The 19,829-nt window shown below is 40.0% G+C and overlaps 1 protein-coding gene across 1 annotated transcript; it reads right to left on the bottom strand.

Annotated features, from left to right (window-relative positions):
* Nucleotides 1-6,558: 6,558 nt before the first annotated feature.
* Nucleotides 6,559-17,198, bottom strand: PDCD7 (programmed cell death 7). Its single transcript, XM_039865289.1, has 5 exons — nt 16,269-17,198; nt 14,171-14,309; nt 9,568-9,804; nt 9,212-9,299; nt 6,559-7,605 (listed from the first exon to the last, which is right to left on the bottom strand). Exons 1-5 carry the CDS (start codon nt 17,148-17,150, stop codon nt 7,482-7,484), a joined length of 1,470 nt encoding a protein of 489 aa, XP_039721223.1. The 5' UTR covers nt 17,151-17,198; the 3' UTR covers nt 6,559-7,481.
* Nucleotides 17,199-19,829: the final 2,631 nt, after the last annotated feature.

Here is a 19,829-nt window from a genome sequence, read left to right as displayed (position 1 = left end):
AAATACTTATGGAGAGAAAAATACAATACTGCCAGATTGAGCGTATTTTAGGAATGAGAGGTTGGCTTTCCAAAATCAATCAGTGGAAATAAAGATAAATATCAATAGAAAATGAAAAATTATGTAATTATTTCTGTAGATGCAGAAAAAGTGCTTGATAAAATAAATACTTATCCATGGTTTGAAGAAACAACAAACAAACCCTGTTAGCAACTTAGGAATAGAAAAGAATTTCCATAACCTAATAAATAAAGAATATCTCCAAAACATCTAAAGCAAACATCCCATTTAATGGTGAGATACTGAAAGATATCCCCAAGATTGGAAATGAGACAAGGATGTCCCCATCATCTCTTTTGTTCAGTTCTGTACTAGCGATACTAGCCTGTGCCAAAAAAAATAGGGGGAAAATAAAAGTTTAAGAATTGGAAAGAAAGAAATAAAACCACCATTATTTGTATATGACATAATTATATGTCAAAAATCCAAAATAATCTATGAATGAAACTCTTAGTTAATTTAGCAAGGTCATGTGATACAAAGTCAATACACGAAAATCAGTTATATCTCTATATGCCAGCTACAAACCATGCCCATGGATTGTAAGCCTTAATATTGTAAGGATATCAATTTTTCCTGAATTGATTTATAGCTTCCAAGTATCAAAATTCCATCACATTTTTTGGTGTAAATTGGCAAACTAATTCTAAAATTTACATGAAATGCAAAGGACCAAGAAAAGCCAAGACAATCTTGAATAAGCAGCAACACAGTTGGAACATTTATACTTTCAGATATCAATACTTAAAGAATTAAGACAGTGTGGTACTGACACGAGGAGGCCAACAGAACAGAGAAGAAAGTCCAGAAACAGATCCACACATATATGGATCCTTGATTTATTACCCTGCAGAGCAGTAGGAAAATGAAGGTCTTTTCAATAAATGGTTTTGGGTCAATTGACTATCTACCTAGGAAAAAAATCTTGATCTCTATTTCACATCATACACAAAAACCAATTCCAGGTAGACTGCTGATCTAAATGTAAAAGGTAAAAAGTAAATGTGAAAAAGGTAAAGCTTGAAAATAAAATGGAGAATATATTCATGGTGTTAGAATAGGAACACATTTCTTAAACAGGTTACAAGAAAGAAAGATATGATAATTTGGGTTACATTAAAGTTAATAACTTCTATTCATTATAAGATACCATTAAGAGAGTAAAAAAAAAAAATCACAGAGAGAAGATATTTGCACATAGGAGAGAAGCACATAGGACTCATATCCAATATATACAAAGAATGTCTACGAATCAATAAGAGAAAGACCCAGTATAAAAATAGGCAAGAGCTTTTATTGGGCACTTCACAGAAGAGAATATCCAAATAGCCAGTAAACATGTAAGTTGTTTAATCTCATTAGCCAATATAGCAATGCAAAATAAAACAATGAGATATCACTACACACACACACACACACACACACACACACACACACGAACAGTTAAAATTAAAAAGCCTAACAATATCAAGTGTTGATAAGGATATAAAACATCTGGAATTTTCATGCACTGTTGATGAGAAAGTCAATTAGTATGTTAACTGTATCTACTAAAGCTGAAATCCAAGAATTAAAAACTAATTCACACATAGTTTCTGAGCCTATTGGCTAAAATCAAATGTAGTAGCCATTAGTTTAATAATATTTATAACAGCCATAGATTTGATTTTTTATGTATTTTAAACCACATTAAAGATTCTGTCACCTTAAAAAATCAAAACAGTACTTATTCACACAGAATTCAAGCTAATGATTGCCTATAATATATACCTAAATCTAGACTCCTAACTGCAGTCTGGCATTTTGCAAACAATCAAAGTTTACCAGGGAATACCTCTGGTTTAATATAATCTGTCACCCAGGATGGTGCAAAGCCCTGCTGCTAGGGGTCACTGAGGTCATCCCCATGCTCATATGAGAGCATCATGTGAAGAGTAGGTAATCTAAGGGTAGAGAGGTCAAATGAGGCCAGAGAAGCAAATCCCTTAATTCCCTCATCTCTGCTGTCAGCTCTCTCTTTTCAGTGTCTTACTGTCTGCAGGACTGAAAAGACTGTCTCCCGGCATGTTGGGAGTGGCTCTCTATGCTACAGGATCAGAGAGGTCCCAGTGTGATGAGTAAGTTATCTGCCCAATTAGCCTGTTCTTACAGGGGAACTATGAGATAAAGGAGGTCGTAGGGAATACAGGAAGGTTAGCAAGTTTTGGAATCTGCAGAATTGTCATTCACATTTTCAGCTATCAGTAGAATTTTGAGCTATGGGAAGAACCAGTTTTATTGAGACTCAAGTGTGAACCGCCTGCCCACTGAGCAGGTACAGGGCTACCTTCCTCCTCCCTCACCTCTGACCCTGCATCTGCAGACTAATAGATATTCTCTACGCAGTTCTACACTTGCTTCTGGAGGAAGTTAAGAGTTTTTGAGGATTCTGGAAATATATAGGTCCACCTAGGACAGTGGCTTTCAAGATTTTTTTTTTATTGTGACTCATACTATGAAATACATTTGACTTTGTGACCTAGCACATACATATGGAAATTGAATAATGATAATTCTTACCCTTACTATATAATACATATTTTCTATTATTTTACCTAAATGCATTACAGAACACTCAGTTTAAAGAAAAAAAAGGCCCAATTAATCTCGTAGAGCCATACCTGTCCTTCAAAGCACTCAGCACATTTTTTATATCTTCCTCAAAACCTATATTAGGATTTGGTTTTTTACTCAACATGATAGCCTTGTACTTAGCAAATTATCTAAATTATCTGACATAAATATTTGAACGATAAAAATATGTAAATTGGTGATTACCACTTTACCAATTTTTACCACTTATCATTGACTATTTTGCATGTAATCATTAAGCTTCTCTATTCTAGACTCTAATTCCAGGAGTCCTTTTTATGTCTCTAGTACTTAAGATTGTACCTGGCAAGTGATAAATAAAAATCACTTCCCAAGAACAAAGTTCAAATCCTGGTATCCAGATCCTGGCAAGCATGAGTTAATAAAGCTGAGAAGTGTCTCCTGCTCTGCAGTTATGCACTCCAACACCAGATGCCTTAAAGACTTCAATCTTCCCTTCAGAGACTATGAAAATCCAGTTTATTCCAAAAGGCAAATGGAATCTGCATTGGAAACAAATTCTTCATAGATAGCCAGATGCGGCATGTCAGGAACTGCTGTATGTATGCACCCAAAGTAAACCTTTAATTACATGGGAACAGCTTGTTACAAACACTAAAAATAAAACTGATTTAGTTGGAAATGCCTCATGTAATCTTTCGCCCTTAAGATGTATCACTGCTAATTCTTCATAGCATTCACATTCTTTCTATATGTTATGTATTTATTTGAATGGAATAAGACATATTTTGTACTTACCCTGTAATTGCCAGGATATCTTCCCTGTGGACAAAACTTGTAGAAGAGAGTGAATTGCTTCAACAGATGGTATAATTCCAGCTAAGCTTCTTGATATATCCTTGCACGAAAGTCATGTGGACACAGGAACATGAATGGTTTTAAAGTGATTAAGTTGGTTGGCTTATAGCAAAGTCTTTGACGTCATAGACTCAAGCCACTTGGGATGATCATTCTTAGCATTTAACACATAACTAATCTCACTCATAGAAACACAAACTGACGGTTGCCAGATGGAAGGGGGGTTGGGGGAATAAGTGAAAAGGTGAAGGGATTAAGAAGTACAAACTGGTAGTTATGAAATAGTCAAGGGGATGTAAAATATAGCATAGGGAATATAGTCAATAATATTGTAATAACTATATATAGTGCCAGGTGGGTACTAGACTAATTGGGGGGGATCATTTCATAAATTATATAAATGTCTAACCAATATGCTGTACACCTGAAACTAATATAAAATAATATTGAATGTCAACTGTAAGTAAAAATATAGTTAATAGATTCTAAAAACACATATAACTAATCTCTTTATTTCATTTTCTATTCTTCCCTGTGTTTACTTAATTTCTTAAAGATAAATGCTTTTGTTTGAGTTTCTCACAAGTCTAGGATGTCTTCTACTGGGAAATAAGATAATCTTCCATATATGGCATGATGAATCAACACATTTCTGGTTAGCCTTTGAATGTTTATTTCTCTATTAATTTATGTTCAATATAGAGAGTATTTAGGCATAGGTGTAAAAGAGTCATGATTTAGAAGAGGGCTGGAGGCTCAACAGAACTATAGTTCCTAGTTCTGACTGAAAAAGAGTAAGAACTGACTAACGACGACCAGCAATAACAATGGGCACCCCTATTCTGCAGATTGTGGCCTATAAATACCTTTTCCACTGAAGAGGAACCAAGATCATTGGAAAATGACTCTTCCAGGCTTGAGATAGGAAATGTGCAAAATAAACTTGGAACAAAATACTGTGAATGAGTGAAATCTCAGGAGCTAAGTTAAAGAGGCTCCCACGGCTAAAGGTGAGGCAAACAATAAAGAAGACAATGAGTTGAAAGACAAATACGTTTAGATTCAAGTTCATAATACTTGAATACAAAATTCACTAGTCGCCTTTGGAGGATGCAAGAAAACCATTATTTTAAAAACTAGTAAATCAAGAAAATTACATATTTATCTCTTGCCTTTCCTATACAAATTGTACCCCAGGGTAACCAAATAGTTGATGAGGGGATATTTCTCTTTTTAGAAGTATTCCAGCTAATACTTAAGGAAAGAATGGCAGAATTAAGCTATCACTATTTTTCAACCCAAAATGAATGAATCCAGGTCTTGATAATCAATGGCTGTTAGGATCACAAAAAGAGACAACCAGACATTAATCCTCCTGGAGTACACACGAGGTCTATGAAATATTCTTGCCAGAAAATTCCAATCTAAATATGATCAAGCCTCTTCATCAGCACTGTCCAAGAGAAATGTAAGCCACATATGTAACTGTACATCTCAATTCAAACTCAATTTCAAGTCAAACTCTGAATTTCAACTGCCCAATAGCCATACGTGGCTACCATTTCAGACAACACAGCTCAATTATAATACAGAAACAGAGAAACATGCAGTCACAAGGATGCAATTAGCAAAATCCAGACTGGGAACTCTTCAGGAGAAAAATGACCTGATTTCTTCAAGTAATAAGTTGCAAGGGAAAGAGAGTGCTCAGGAGATAGCAGGAGAAAAAGACCTATAGATCATTGGAAACAACAAATATATCAACCAACAATAATGCATAGATTGCATCTAGATCTTAATTTGAACAGTGTAACACACACATTTATGAGATAAGGAAATCTGAACACTGACTGGACTTTTGATGACATTTACGTTATTCGTTTCCTTAGGTGCGATATGGCACTGTGGTTAAATTTTTAAAATATCTTTTAGAGCTATATACTGAAAAACTTATACATATGATGTCTGAGATTTGCTTCAAAATAATCCAGAGTGAGTGGTGGGGGTACGGATGAAACAAGATTGTCCCTGAGTTGATATTAATTATTTGAATCTGGATGATAGGTATATGTAAAAAAATTATACCATTCTCTTTGAGTATGTTTGAAATTTCCCACAATAAAAAAGACTGTGGTATAAGATTACGATGACACTGTCCATATTCTCAGAAGTATAGTTGTATCTTTAATTAATTATAAGTCTTTCTAAATCCATAAAGTACCGGTGGCTGTTGCCACCACCACTACACAAGGCAACAAAACAGGAAAACTTACAAAACAAAAAACAAACAACAAAAATGATGCTCACTTTATTAAAACTGCAGAAGCTGAGAGGAAAGACGAAATGGTTTTTTCCACCTGGCGTTAAATGCCTTCTTGGGTTGTGCTGCCTGATTCCTGAGTCCCTGCTTCACACTCCCTGCCCCATCAATACAGATGTCTTAGTAGTAGGGCTGTCTGGACACCAAATGTACATCGTACAAGTAATCTTTTATTTTTACTCTTCCTGCATCTCATCAGGCAGCAAATGGCAGAGATTTATAACAAAATGGCACACGGGCCTGTGGGGTTACGTGAGGCTAATCACATCAGATTTTGTGGTTTATGAGCTCAGACATATACTTTGGAGGAGTGCTGGCTCGCATCCCTGTTAACTCTGTAATGAATACTGTATAAATTGAACAGTGAAAATTAAATGGAAAGGGACAACGGTGTTAGCATCTTGCACCCAAGAACTTCCAATTACATGAAATCATTTCCAAAGTTGATGGCATCCTTTCCTGCTTATCCAGAGTTGGATTCCGCAGATAAAGTTGGTGTTTGAGATTCACTTTCCTGTAGCAAATGCCTATTTAATAAATTTGAATTTTGGAGTGAAAATGTGTTTTATCAATGTGAAAGTGTGTGTAGTGATTTGGGAGGCAACAAATTGGGGACAAAGACTCAAACTAAAAAATAAAAATGATATTTATTTAGCTTTTTGGAAATATAAATAACAATAAATGACAAAAGGCAAAATAAAACAAAATTTAAAAAAACTGACATGTTATATCATTGATATCTCCAAGCACAAGAGCATTTATTAATGAATATAAAAAATAAATTTTATTAATTTTGTATCTGCTTTTTCCCTAGCTTCAACTACATGGATGTTTTTGGAGCTTGTATTCTGAAGTATATCCTATATCTAGACCAGCCCCTACAATGTGACTGAGAAAGGTTAAGGTCCCACTTCCATAGGGAAATAAATTTCTATCCTTGGAGATCTAAATTAGACCTCTAGGAACTTAAAAAGCAGATGCACTCATTAGTATCCTTCTAACATGGGGAATATGTAGCCATCATCCATTAAAACACGATCCAATTTAGTTTTCCAAGTTCAGGTATTCCAAGTTCTCTAACCGACTAGGCACCAGCTTTTCTGGCAGCCCAGCCAGCAGCCTATAGACTCTCAAGCTGCACCAAAAGTAGGATTCACAAAACCAGATAAAGCATTTTTGACCCTTGTTCCTAGAAGTTAGAGGGCTCTTTGGGTAAGAAGGGTAAGGAGCTTTTGTATCAAGCTTGCTTTCACACTCAGTAGTGGGGGCAGGACCGTTAAATCTATCCAGTGCATACCTTGAGTGTATAGAGTGTACTTACCCATCACCACACAAGGAAGCTGAGTAAATAAACAAGTCACTCTGAACCAAGCCCCTCAAAATAGAGGCAAATTCCGTGAACCAAGGCCATTGCTTGTGGTAATAACCCTAGTTCACCTAGGTCCTTTTTTGAAGAACCATATTAATTTCCTGATTCAAGAGGCACCTCTGGCCAGGACAGAGCACAGAAGGAAGATGTAACTTCTGGGTAAAGCCATGCCATGCAGAGTTAGAGGTTGTGGTTTAGTCTACAGCACAAGAAGATGGCAGTATCACTAATATTCAGAGCTGGAAAGAGCGTTGGCTGGACTGCACTCCTGGAGCATCTTCACTAATGCAGCTTAATGGCGGTAGCCCAGATATCGTTGCTAGGGAGCGGGGGAAGGACCCATCCTTGGGGAACGGAGTTGCCTTTAGGATGATCAGATGGCACCAGGTACTGATCCCAATCATGCCTTAATAAGAACATTGTAGAACAATTGTTTATTGTTGTTTCATTCCAAGCAAAATGTACAGTAACTAAATATTCTGTTTCGGGACTTAGCTTTTCAATGACTGATATACTAATCTACTAAAGAACTACATTTCAAGAATTATGCAAGACTATATTTCTTAAATGTACATATAAAGAGAAAAATTCCAAAGAATTTATAACCTTACAGATACCAAATAATGAATATACAGTCAATCCTCATTATTTGCAGATATCTATAAATTTACCTATTCACTAAAATTCATTTGTAACCCCCAAATCATTACTTGCAGTGCCTTTGTGGTCACTTGTTGACATGCACAGAGCAGTAAAAAACCCTGAGTCACCAAACAGGCACATCTGCAACTGAGACTGGACAAGGTGACATTCTGCCTTGTTTTCGGCTCTCATACTATAAATAAGTGTCTTCATGCAGTCTATTTAGTACCACATTTTCCACATCTTTGTGCATTTTAATGGCAATTTTGCTGTTTAAAATGGCCCCCAAGTATAGTGATGAAGTGCTGGCTACCATGAGAAGGCTGTGATATGCCTTCCGGAGAATATATGTATGTTAGATGAGCCATGTTCAGGCATAAATGATCATGCTGTTAGCCATGAGTTCAATGTTAATGAACCAACAATATATATTAAGTGTCTTAAAAAAGAAATAGATACAAAACAATGTTATGTATTGATCAGTTGATGAAAATATCGTGGCTAGAGGCTCATAGGAATCTGGCCCTATATTTCCTTTATGAGCAGCAATTCAGTATTCTCTAACTCAGTGTCCATAGCTACTGTGAATAATAAGAATTGACTGTACTTATGTTTAAAAGCTAAAACTTTTATCGTACCAAGAAATACACTTTCCCCAGAACATAAACTTAGTACACTAAAGAGCACTGTTGGAGCTTTGGAAGGAACCTCAGAGATCATTTAGTTCAGTGATTCTCGAATCAGACTTTGAAGACCCCTAGGCCCCGAGATGATCTGGGGAGTCTAGAAACAACAAAGTGTTTCTAGTCAATTACAGATTTAAGATGCCTGCGGAACTCAAGCATTCATTGTTTTATAAACTGATTTGTCCTAAGACTGCACGTGGGAAGAGCACTACTGCTAAAGTTTAAAGCCCACATTCTAGTCTACCATTTTCATTTCATAGGCGAGAAAAGTGAGACTCAGAGAGCTGCAAAGTTTACCCAGCTCATCAGTAACTGCAGATGAAGATGAAACTCTTTGTTCTTAGCTTTCTTGTCTTTGACATGTAAGATCTTGCAAAAGTCAGCATGCGTCTTAAACAGTCTCCATGGGCAAGTATACAAAGAGGGTCTGTTTAGCAGAACAGAACTAAGAAATAAAAGCCAACGCTTTAACTCAACAGCTATAGCATGGTATAATACAAAAGGGCAAGTCACAACCTGAGTTTCAGTTTCTTCCCCTGTTAAAACAGAAAATCTACTTCTCAAGAATTAATGAGGCCTGAATGAGAAGCATGTGGCATCCTTGAAATTTGGAAACTTTATATAAACCCATAAAGAACTTAAAAAAAAAAAAGATACAGGCAACAGGGACAGTGCCCTTCTGACCTTATCTGGATGAGCGCTGGTAGGGAGTGCTCAGCTTGGAGGTAATACTGTCGGAAAGGCTGTAAGAGGTGAGCAAGTGGGAACTCATCTGAAAAAGAAAAGGTACAATATGATTTCACCATGCTTCATATCTAAAGTGTATTTGTCAGGGCAAGGTGACTGAGCCTATGATTATGAAAATATGATTAAATGTGTTTCATCTTTATCCATGATTTCCAGGATATAGTTTAGAATTTCAAATCCTGAAGGTGTCATTTGTTGCCTACCACTACTTAGCTTGGGTTGAGATCATCTATGAGGAAAAGAGCTGTCAATCTAGTATTTTTCCTTTTTGTACTGGTTACAGAGGAACTTACCTGGATCTCCAAATAACTTGGACTCAATTTCACGCTTCTGAAGTAAAATTTTCTCTTTTTCTTTCCTCTGTTTCTTTTCTAGTTCTCTTTTCCTCTCTTCCTCTTGTTCTCCTTCCAACATTACTCTGAGGGCTCTCTCTTCGGCTTCATATAGTTCAGAGCGTTTTTTAATGAGTTTTCTCAGTCGCTGAAGATGATGCTCAAAAGTCTCATCTGCTGAGGCTGGAGGACAGACCCCTGGGCAAAAAGAGCCAAACGGTATTGTATTTATAACTTGTTCTTAACCCCAAATCCCTGTTGTAAGGTACAGACTCAAAGTAGATTCTAACCTAGTGGTCTCCAACCTTTTTGGCACCAGGGACCAGTACTCCTATGAAAATCTAATGCCTGATGATGTGAGGTGGAGCTGAGGCGTTGATGCTAGTCTTGGGGAACAGCTGCAAATACAGATGAAGTTTCAGTCGCTTACCCGCCACTCACCTCCTGCAGTGTGGTCTGGTTCCCACCATACCACAGACAGGTACTGGTCTGTGGCCAGGAGGTTGGGGACCCCTGTTCTAATTAATCTTCAAGGCTCAATTTAATCTCTTGGAGTCTCTAATTAATCTGACCCTACTCTGACTTTCACTAACTCCTCTCTCTGGAGCATACCACTTAACCTTTGATTTCGTTTCTAATAGTTTTGATCCTTCAGTTCGAGAGTGAGCTCACTAAAAGAAGGTACTGTCCTATACTTCTTAATTGTGAAATTCCCACAGCTAGTAAACAATTCTCTCCCTGACTGAGTCTGAAATTCTGAGAAAGAACACTTGGATAGTGACAAAGAAATACACTTAACCAACCACACTGACCTCACAGAGTCTGCTGCTGAGAGTAGGGTGACCACATGTTTCACTTTGCCTGGTTTTAGTATTGAGAGCCCAGTGTTCTGGGAAATCTGAGATGGTTGGTCACCCTGATTTAACTGTGAGGTCAGCTAATAGTATAGCCAACATAGCTAGAATTACAATTGGGAAAATATGATTTCAGACTAGTTATTACGTGATATCAAAGAATTATTACTAATTGTGTTAGGCTTGAGAATGGCGTCAAAATTAATGATGTGTAATTTATTTGGGCGTTCTATTTTTCATAAAATTTCATGAGGAAAAATTTTTTTAATTTAACAAATACTTGAGTGGGTTGCAGTTGTGTACTCACTACCACAACAGCCCTGCAATATAAAAGCTGCTGAAGTTGCTAGGCTATTTGTCCTAGAGTGATGTGGGTGTGGTACATCCTGTTAGTCCTCGAAGATTTTAAAGGCAAATGTATTTATTACAGAAGCATTTTTCATTAATTAATTAAATTTTTTATAGTGACATTGGTTAATGAAATACAGTAAGTTTCAGCTGTACATTTTAACAGTAAGGCATATATTTATTTACATTGTATGTTCACCTCCCATAGTTAGATTTCTTTCTGTCACCACATATTTAACCCCATTTACCCCACGGGAGCATTTTAATAATACCAAATACCTGAAAGAAGAAAATCTTAGTCTCATTAACATAATCAACAATTTTTATTTCCCCATGTTGACCTTCTAGTCATTTTTATCTATATATTAGCAACTTCACATTAGTAAGTTCAACATAATATGCGTGTACTTTCCAAATCTCCATGTCAATTTCTTGTCTTTATAATTATTTAGTGGCCCTATCCTGTTTCATCAAATCAATGTACCATAATTTACTTAATAAGCTCCCTATTCCTGGACATGTAGACTGTTTCAAATGTACTGTTACTATATAATGAATACTACATTGAATATTCTTGGGCATGTTACTTTTTTCCTTCCTAAGGATTACTTCTATAACATAGATTCTCAAAAGTGGAAATTTTATGGATACTTTCAAGACTACCTAAATGTGGTACTAAACTGTTTCCTTAAAAAGCTATACATTTACTCAGTACCTAACACTTGACACACACACACAAAAATTAATAAGTATTTATTTCTTTACTGAATGATTTTCACCAGGGTTAGCAATTTATGTTGCCACCAGTGAAGTACAGTATCTAGCTTATAGCACTAAATTTTCAATTTTGGCTGATAATGGCACAAAATAATGGTTCCTTAAATATGATAATTCTGTCTGTTGTGAAGCTATTTAACTTGGAAATCTGATTATTTTCTCCCTAGATCACTGCAGCTAAGTGGTCATGGAATCTGCTCTATCTTCACCTCCAAGGCTAAGATTTCTCCAGATAATTTTCTCATGACTACTTTGCTTGAACAGGTTTCTATTCACTTATTCCCAACTGGAAATGGAAACTCTACAACTCAAATCCATCTTCTACTAAGTTGCTGGGCCATTATTTTCCAAATACAGATACACATAAAATTCTTATGCAAAGACAAATTTAAGCTGACACTATGTTGCTCTGTAATAATTTCATAGTTTTGTTTAATTTCTTTACTTAGACCAGGGATTGGCGAACTTTTTCTGTAAAGGGCTAGATAGTAAATATCTTAGGCTTGTCAGCTATCCAGTCTCTGTTGCAGCTATTAAAATTTGCCAGTACAGCAAAAATATATAGATACTTCATCAGTCCATAAGTGCCTCCAGACCCCTTAAGGAGCTGTGGCCTGGCCTTCCCCAATCTTAGGCTACTGGGTCTGCACCACCCACCCACATCTCCCTCAACCTTTTGTCCATTACTCCTGGTCACCTAGACACATTCCCTTGGAGATGGCACTGCCTGCCCAATATTCCTCTTGACCCCATGTACTGACACTTACTCCTCTACCACTTACTCCTCTAGTTCCTGTAGCTCCTAGATAGCAATTGCCTTTATTCTCCTTTTAATGAAAGGCCTCATACAGTCTTTGAACCTTTGCATGATTAGAAAAAACTTTGCACCTCTGAAGTCTTAAACCTGATTATTCTCTTTGTGATTACAACTTTCTACCCTGCTAGTATTCTTACCTCCTTCTCCCTAGAGACTGTCAGCTTCATTAGAACCTCTAATCCAATGTATCAGATTCTACTTTTTCTCCACTTGTTCTCAGCAAAACTTGTGGTCACCCTAAAGCAAAACTCTAATAGCCTGCACTCTGTGCTCACCTGACAGCTGCAGAGTACTCCTGGAAGAAGCCATTTTGATGATGTGACCTGGTGCCAGTATATAGTTACATCAGCTGGGCCCGCAGCACCTCCCTTCAACCACACTCCCATGGATCGCTGCTTGGCTCTCATTCATTCCTCACAGCAGTTATTTCACTACTCTCTGAAAGCCCTACTTTTCCACTGACTCTCAGAGCAAACCATCTATTTCCCAGAGAAGAGAGACCACCAGGCAGGAAATCCCCTAACTTTCTGCCCCTGATTTCACTCATCTGCGTTACTACCCATCCTCTTGTCTCTTTCATTTTCATTCCAGTAGAAGCGGAGTCCTTCTCTACTTAGGTTGATCTCTCCACCTGGGATTGGAATCTTGCTATCTCCTGCAAGACCTTGAGCCATCAACTATCCCTCAGCTTCTTTTGGACCCTTCTCCTTCACTCCTTGACTCAGCATTTAAGCATGCTCAAGTTTTTCCCATGACCCTAAGATATGATTCCTGCCTCCACCCCGCCCCACCCCAAACACACACTGCCAGATACTCATTGTGCACGCTCTTTTTCTTCACAAACTTTTAATAAGTTGAAATCACTGTTTGCTTTTTTTTTTTAAATCTCCTATTTCTTCTTTAATCTTTATTAAGGGTCTGTATCAGTTTTCATTCATATTTTAAACAACACAGGGGAAATCATCTGCTATTTGCTAATTTGCATACTTTCAAATACTCCTGGCAGCATATGGTCCAAACCAGGTGCAAGTGAGAAGGAACAGGAGGTCACCTCAGCCCAGAGCAGGGAAGGATGGAGGATGTTGCACCTAAATTTGGTTTTGAAGGATGTGAGAGCTTAAAACGGCAAAGATGGGACTGATGGCCCTCCGGATGAATAGACTGGCAAAAGCAAAGATCCAGACAGGCAACTGGAAAACATAACTGGGGAACTTCTAGAAAACGAGACAAGAGGAGACCACTGAGGTTTTCTGAGAACAAAAATGACATGCCGGTACGGGTGGGGTGAGGTAGAGAGTAGTCTGCAGGGCACACTCCCTGCAGTGTCCAAACAGTCATACCTCTTCAAATATCAACGTTTCAGGTTTGAAATGTATCTGAAGGAGCATGCCAAGTTTTCAACACCTTCTGAAGCATCAGTAAGGATAGGATAGGATAGCTTTCACCTTGGCTCATAGGTAAAGTTGACCAGTCAGGTCGACCTCACTCAGAAAAATGTGGTCAGGAATGACTCAGGAGGGAATGATGAAGCAAAGGGAAGACAGCGCATGAGTTCTCACACCTGACTCTACCAAGGGCTAAACATCTTCTGAGGTTTCTGCTTCAAAAGTTCTCAGGTATTGCTGACAAGCTCAGTTAATCTACTGAGTGAAAATAATAAAGTATCAAACATTTTTCTTCAAAAATCTGAGGCAAAGGGGGATGCTATGGTAAAGAAAGGGAAGGAACAGAAGAAGAAATGCAAGAAGAAATGCAAAGTCACGGTTACCTTTCCTTGCTGCAGCCTCTTTCCTGAGTTTCCTCAATTTCTCCAAGGCCCGAAGAATGTCCACCATTCTTTTGGTGTCTGCTTGTTTCTTCCTCACTTCAGATAAGACACCATCAGCAGCAGCTTTAAGTTCCTGTTCCTGGAGGAGAAAAGACCCATGAGACCTAGTATAAGGAACAAACTTACAGCAGAGGTCAGCTGCCCAGCAGTGAGATTTCAGAGGATCAGTCCCAGGGTTAAGAGAGACTCTACCGGATCTACATGCCAATTTTCTGGGCTGTGCGCAACTTCCCTCTACACTAGTCCAGCCAAGAGAATATCCTCTCTGCAGCTTCCAGTGGATGCTGATCTGTTTCTTCCTCAGAGTTTCTCAAAGTGTGGTCCAAAGAACATGTGCATCCAACTTACCTTGTTAAGCTGGGGCTCTCATTAAAAATGCAGACACCTGGACCCAAAGATTGAGGCTAGCAGGGAAGATAAGGAATGGGGCTGGAAAGGCCCAGGACTCTACAACTCTGAGAATCTAAAACTCCACTGCCAAGGATCTCATTGACATGACAGCCTTTCAAACATCTGAAGACCCTATCCTAGTCTTAAGTTGGTTCTCATGTAGACTAAATAACTGGTTCCTCAAGCCACTACTCAAGGGACTGTTTCCAACATCCTCACTGTGGGTGGTAGAGAGGATGCTTTTGCCTAAAGTGCTCTTTCTAAAGCTGTCAAATCAGTGCCTGTAATTCCACCATTTCAACCACACCGTGCTGTTTCACTCTTCTGCATGTATTATTCCCTCTGCCTGGAACTGTACCTATTGCTTTCACTTGGCTTTGACATTTCCTTCGCAACTCAGCTTAGATGTCACCTTACCATCCATGCCTTTCCTGACACTTCCCCAATGGATTAGATATTCCTTTTCTGGTCTCCTATAGCACCTACAGTTGAAATCCTAACACAAACCATGTTGTACTGACATGATCCCCCATGGGGCTCTAAGCCCCTCAAGGACAAGCACTATGTCCTACTCATCTCCAACTCTAGCACTCAGCACTGGTCCTGGTACATAATGGACCCTCATTAAATGTCTGAACTGACTCAGACTCCCTTAGATTAAGACCTTGCCTCCAAGTATTTTCCATTAAAGCACTGATATTTCTGGGGGCTTGAAGCCAAAGCTTGCCATCAAAACACTTCAGAGGGTAGTTACATCGGACTCTAGGGTGGAAGCAGACACAAGGAGGAGGAAGAGGAAGGAAACACTAGTTGGTATTGGAAAGTGGAGAGACGGCAAGTGCCTAGAGGCACTCAAAGTAATGATAATGTTTTAAACAACTATTTGACCAATTTTCAGTTTCACCCTGGCCACTATTTAAGAGTTTAAGATCAACAGGCTTTAGAATCAGACAACGTGGGGTCAAATCAGGAATGAAACTGCCACAAAAAGTTGTGTGATTGTTGGCAGGTTAACCTCCCTCCCTATGCCTTAACTTCCTAATATCTATAATTGGGATAATAATGCCTACCTCTCAGGGTTGTTAAAGGATCGTAGATCTGGTGTATGTGAAGACCTTAGGATAGTGCCTAGTATATAATGAGTGTTCAAAAACACATCGTTGAACCTGGGGATATGCGGTTCATAACTTGTGAACAAAGGAGTCCCAGAGAAATCATCACCATGGCATCATCAGCTCATGAGGGTTTATGTTCTTTGAGGCAAGGCCCCAAGTTCTCTATATTTTGTATTCTTAAAATCACCTAGAGCAGTACAAGACACAAGGACCCAGATGCTTGTTAGTCTTGAATGTTAGTGTCAAAATGTCTGAACGTTGGAGCAGGAGAGAGGGGATCTGTCATCCCTGCAACGCCACACTTTATGTTTACAGGACTTTGCAGTGCACCTAGAGCATTTATGTTGTGTACTATACACCATTAACACGCAATCACTATGGACATACGAGGTTGGAAGGACAAGCTATCTTTTTATTTTACATATGAGGAAAAGAGGCTTAGCCCTGGGAAATGGCAGCGCAAGGCTTCACGCCCCTTCACATTTCAAACACCACTAGTGACCCCTACTCCCATGGCCATCCGCTGCTCTTACCCGCTTCTTCTCCTCCACCTCCTGCACGCACTTGACTCTCCAGCGATCAATCTCCTGCTCGCGCTCCGCTGCTCGCGTGGCCTCCGCCTCCCGCTCGGCCTCGCGTTCCCGGGCCCTCTCGCGAAGCCGCAGCCGGCGGCGCCGGACCCTTTCCAGCCTCCGCCGCGCCTCGCCCACATAGGCGGCCTGCGTCAGCAGCTGGAGTCGCTCCGCTAGTTCCGCGCGCAGCGGCGCGGCCTGAGCATGCAGCAGTGCCCAGGCTGCGCCGTCGGCCTCAGCCTCGCGCAGGGCTTGGCCCAGGTCGCGCAGCCGCCGCACCAGGCGCAGAGCCCCGCGCAACCGCGCGCGCACTTCGCCCAGGCTGGGCCCAGCTGGCGGGCGCGGGGGCACCAGGCAGCCCGCCCGCCGCGGGGTTCCGAACACCGCCTCTAGCCACTGCCGGTCGCGCAGGCGCTGCAGGGCCGCGTCCCCAAGCACGTCGGACGGCGGCGGCGCCTCTGGCCAGCGCGGGCTCCAGGGCGGCCCCGGGCCTGGAGGCGGCGGCCGCGGGCGCTCGCCAGCGTCGATCCCCGGGAAAGGCCGGCACTGGGGCGGCGGCGGAGGCAGCGGCGGTGGCGGCACCGGGTAGAATGCGCCGCCGCTGCCGCCGCCACCACCACCGCCGCCGCGGGAGGCTTCCCCGGGGGCCCGGGGCTGCAGAGCCAGCGGGGGCTGGAGGAAGGGGGCGGAGGCCCCTGGAAAGGGGCCGGGCCGCTGGGGAAGAGGTGGCGGGAAAGCTGGGGAGGGCAGCGGCGGTGGCGGACAGCCGAATGGAGCGGGTGGCAGCGACTGCGGGGGCGGCGGGCCCGGGCGACCCGTGGCGAAGAAGGGCGGCAGAGCCATGGCCACCACCGAGGGTTTCTGAGAAGTGACAGGAATCTGAGTGGTTTCCCGAGACAGTGGATTCCGGGAGGAAGTGACGTAGTACCAAGAGCGACGCCAGTGTGACGCGCGGAGCCCAGAGAGCTCGGTACATACGGGAGAATTCATTCTGTCCTTCATAAATATCGTTCTTAAAGAGAGCAGTCTAGGTGCGGAGCTAGATGCTTTGCAGACAGTGAACTAACACACAATTCCTCTCCTCTGGTAACTACCTGTCTTGTAAAGAAAACGCCTTTAGTAATCATGCAAACAAATGTAAAGTGCAGCGGTGAATTTAAGTACAGTACTACCAAAGAAGAAAACAGGGCAAGAAGAGCTTATAGGAGAATTTGACAAAGAGGCTGGGTAAGGTTATCCTAAGGATTTGAGGCTCCATCTGAGGCCTGAAGGACAAGTAAGAGTTAAACAGAAGAAGAGAGAGAAGCACAATTCAGATGGGAACAGCATTTGCGAAAGCCCCCTAGTAGAAGTAGGTTTAGTAGGGGAACTGAAAGAATGCGGGTGTGATTGGAGCACAGAAAGCCTGAGAGGGAACCTGGTGATCCCGGAAGGTGGACAGAGACTAGAGCGTTCAGGATCTCATATTTTAAGAACAATGGGAAACCACTGGAGGATTTTAGGAGGGGAAAGGAAGGCTATGCTACACGATTAGATTTTTAAATTAAACTATTTAAGGTCATTGTAGATTCGTATGCGGTTGTAAGAAATAATACAGGGAGATCCTGCGTACTCTACCCAGTTTCTCCAAATGGTAATACCTTGCAAAACTAGTACAATACCACAACCAGGATGTTGGCATTGATACAGTCAGGTTGCAGAACATTTATTTCCATCACTTCCAGGATACTTCATTTGCCTTTTTATAGCCACACCCACTTCCCTTAACTTTTGGCAACCACTAACCTTTTCTGCAGTTTCATAACTGTCCTTTCAAGAATGTTATATCAATGGAATCATATAGTACATAACCTTTTGGGACTCTGTTGTCACTTAGCCTAATCCTCTGGAGATTCATCCAGGTGGTTCTTATCAATAGTGTTCCCTTTTATTGCAATAAAAGTGTGCAACAAAAGTGTGGGTAAAATTAAATCACACTTTGTTTAATCATTCACCTGTTGAAGGATATTTCCACTCTGGGGTTGGTTCCATTTGGGGGCTATCATGAATAAAGCTGTTATGAACATTTGTATACAGGTTTTTGTGTGAACACAAACCTTAAATTCTATGGAATAAATGCCCAGGAGTGCAATTGCTGGGTCATGTGTCAGTTGCATAGTTTTTTAAAGAAACTGCCAAATTGTTTTCCAGAGCAGCGGCACCATTTTATATTACCACCAGCAATATATGAAACATCCAGTTTCTCTGCATTCTGGCATTTTGCGATGTTATTTTTTTTAGACATCCTGATAGGTATGTAGTGATATCTCATTGTAGTTTTAATTTGCACCTCTTTAATGACTAATTATGTTGAACATCTTTTTATGTGCTTATTTGCCATCTGTATATCCTCTTCACTGAAATGTCTGATCAAGTCTTTTGTCCATTTTCTAATTGGATTGTTTTTTGACTCTTCAGATTTGAGAGTTCTTTATATATTCTACATATTAGTTTTTTACCTAATATGTGATTTGCAAATATTTTATCCCAGCTTATGTCTTTTCATCCTCTTAACAGGTTTTTTTTTTTCCAGAACTTTTTTCAAAAGTTCTTAATTTTGGTGAAGTCCAGCTAACCAGTTTTTCCTTTTTTGGGATGCTTTTGGAGTCAAGTCTAAAAGCTCTTTACTTAGCCCTAGATCCTGAAATTCTTCTCCTGTGCTTTTCCTAAACGTTTTATAGGTTTACATTTAAGGCTGTGATCCATTTTGAGTTAATTTTTGTATAAGGCGTGAGACCTAGGTCAAAGTTCTCCTCCCATCCCCCCACTCCCACCCTACTTTGGATGTCCAGTTGCCCTGGCATCACATGATTAGCTCTTTATCTTTTTTTAAACCAAAAGTAATGGTTAACTCCTTGGGTAAGAGTCCAGTTCTACATCATGAAAAGAACCAATCAGAGCCTGACCCCACTTCCCAAGAGGCCTCTCCTATTTCTCAGAAAGTCTTTTATACTCTATATATTTCCTTGTATCTTATGTATCATATAATACTCTATATAATATTTAAAGGCTTCGGTTTTTATCTTAAAATTGTTAGGTATGGTATGGATATAACTTTATATTTTCTGGGTGAATACTGCCATTATCATTTATCGAATAGTCTTTTTCCCAATTTGAAATATCGCCATTTCCAATACTAAATTCGTATATACATTTGGGACCTATTTATGGACTTCACATTTTTTGCCATTGATCTGCCATACACTGAATGAAGCGGCGGCACCTCTTCATTCTTTCTATATGTTGGTTAAATGAAGAGGCTCTGGAATCAGTACTTGGGGATAAATTCTGGCTGTTACTAGTTGTATGATCTTGGAAAAGCTACTTAACCACTGGGCTTCAGTTTCTTCATCTTTAAGAAGGGTTGGTAATAAAAACTATCTCAGTTGTTGCATTAAATGTACAGAGTGACAGAGTAAGCACTGTATGTGTACATTACCATTTTGCTTATTTACCATTCTTATTTTTTTCCATATGAACTTT

The sequence above is a fragment of the Pteropus medius genome, unplaced genomic scaffold, assembly GCF_902729225.1.
Source record: "Pteropus medius unplaced genomic scaffold, Ma_sr-lr_union100, whole genome shotgun sequence".
In the NCBI taxonomy this organism is placed as follows: Eukaryota; Metazoa; Chordata; class Mammalia; order Chiroptera; family Pteropodidae; genus Pteropus; species Pteropus medius.
The sequence above is the reverse complement of the archived record's forward strand: the minus strand, read 5'-3'. Positions and strand labels throughout refer to the sequence as shown.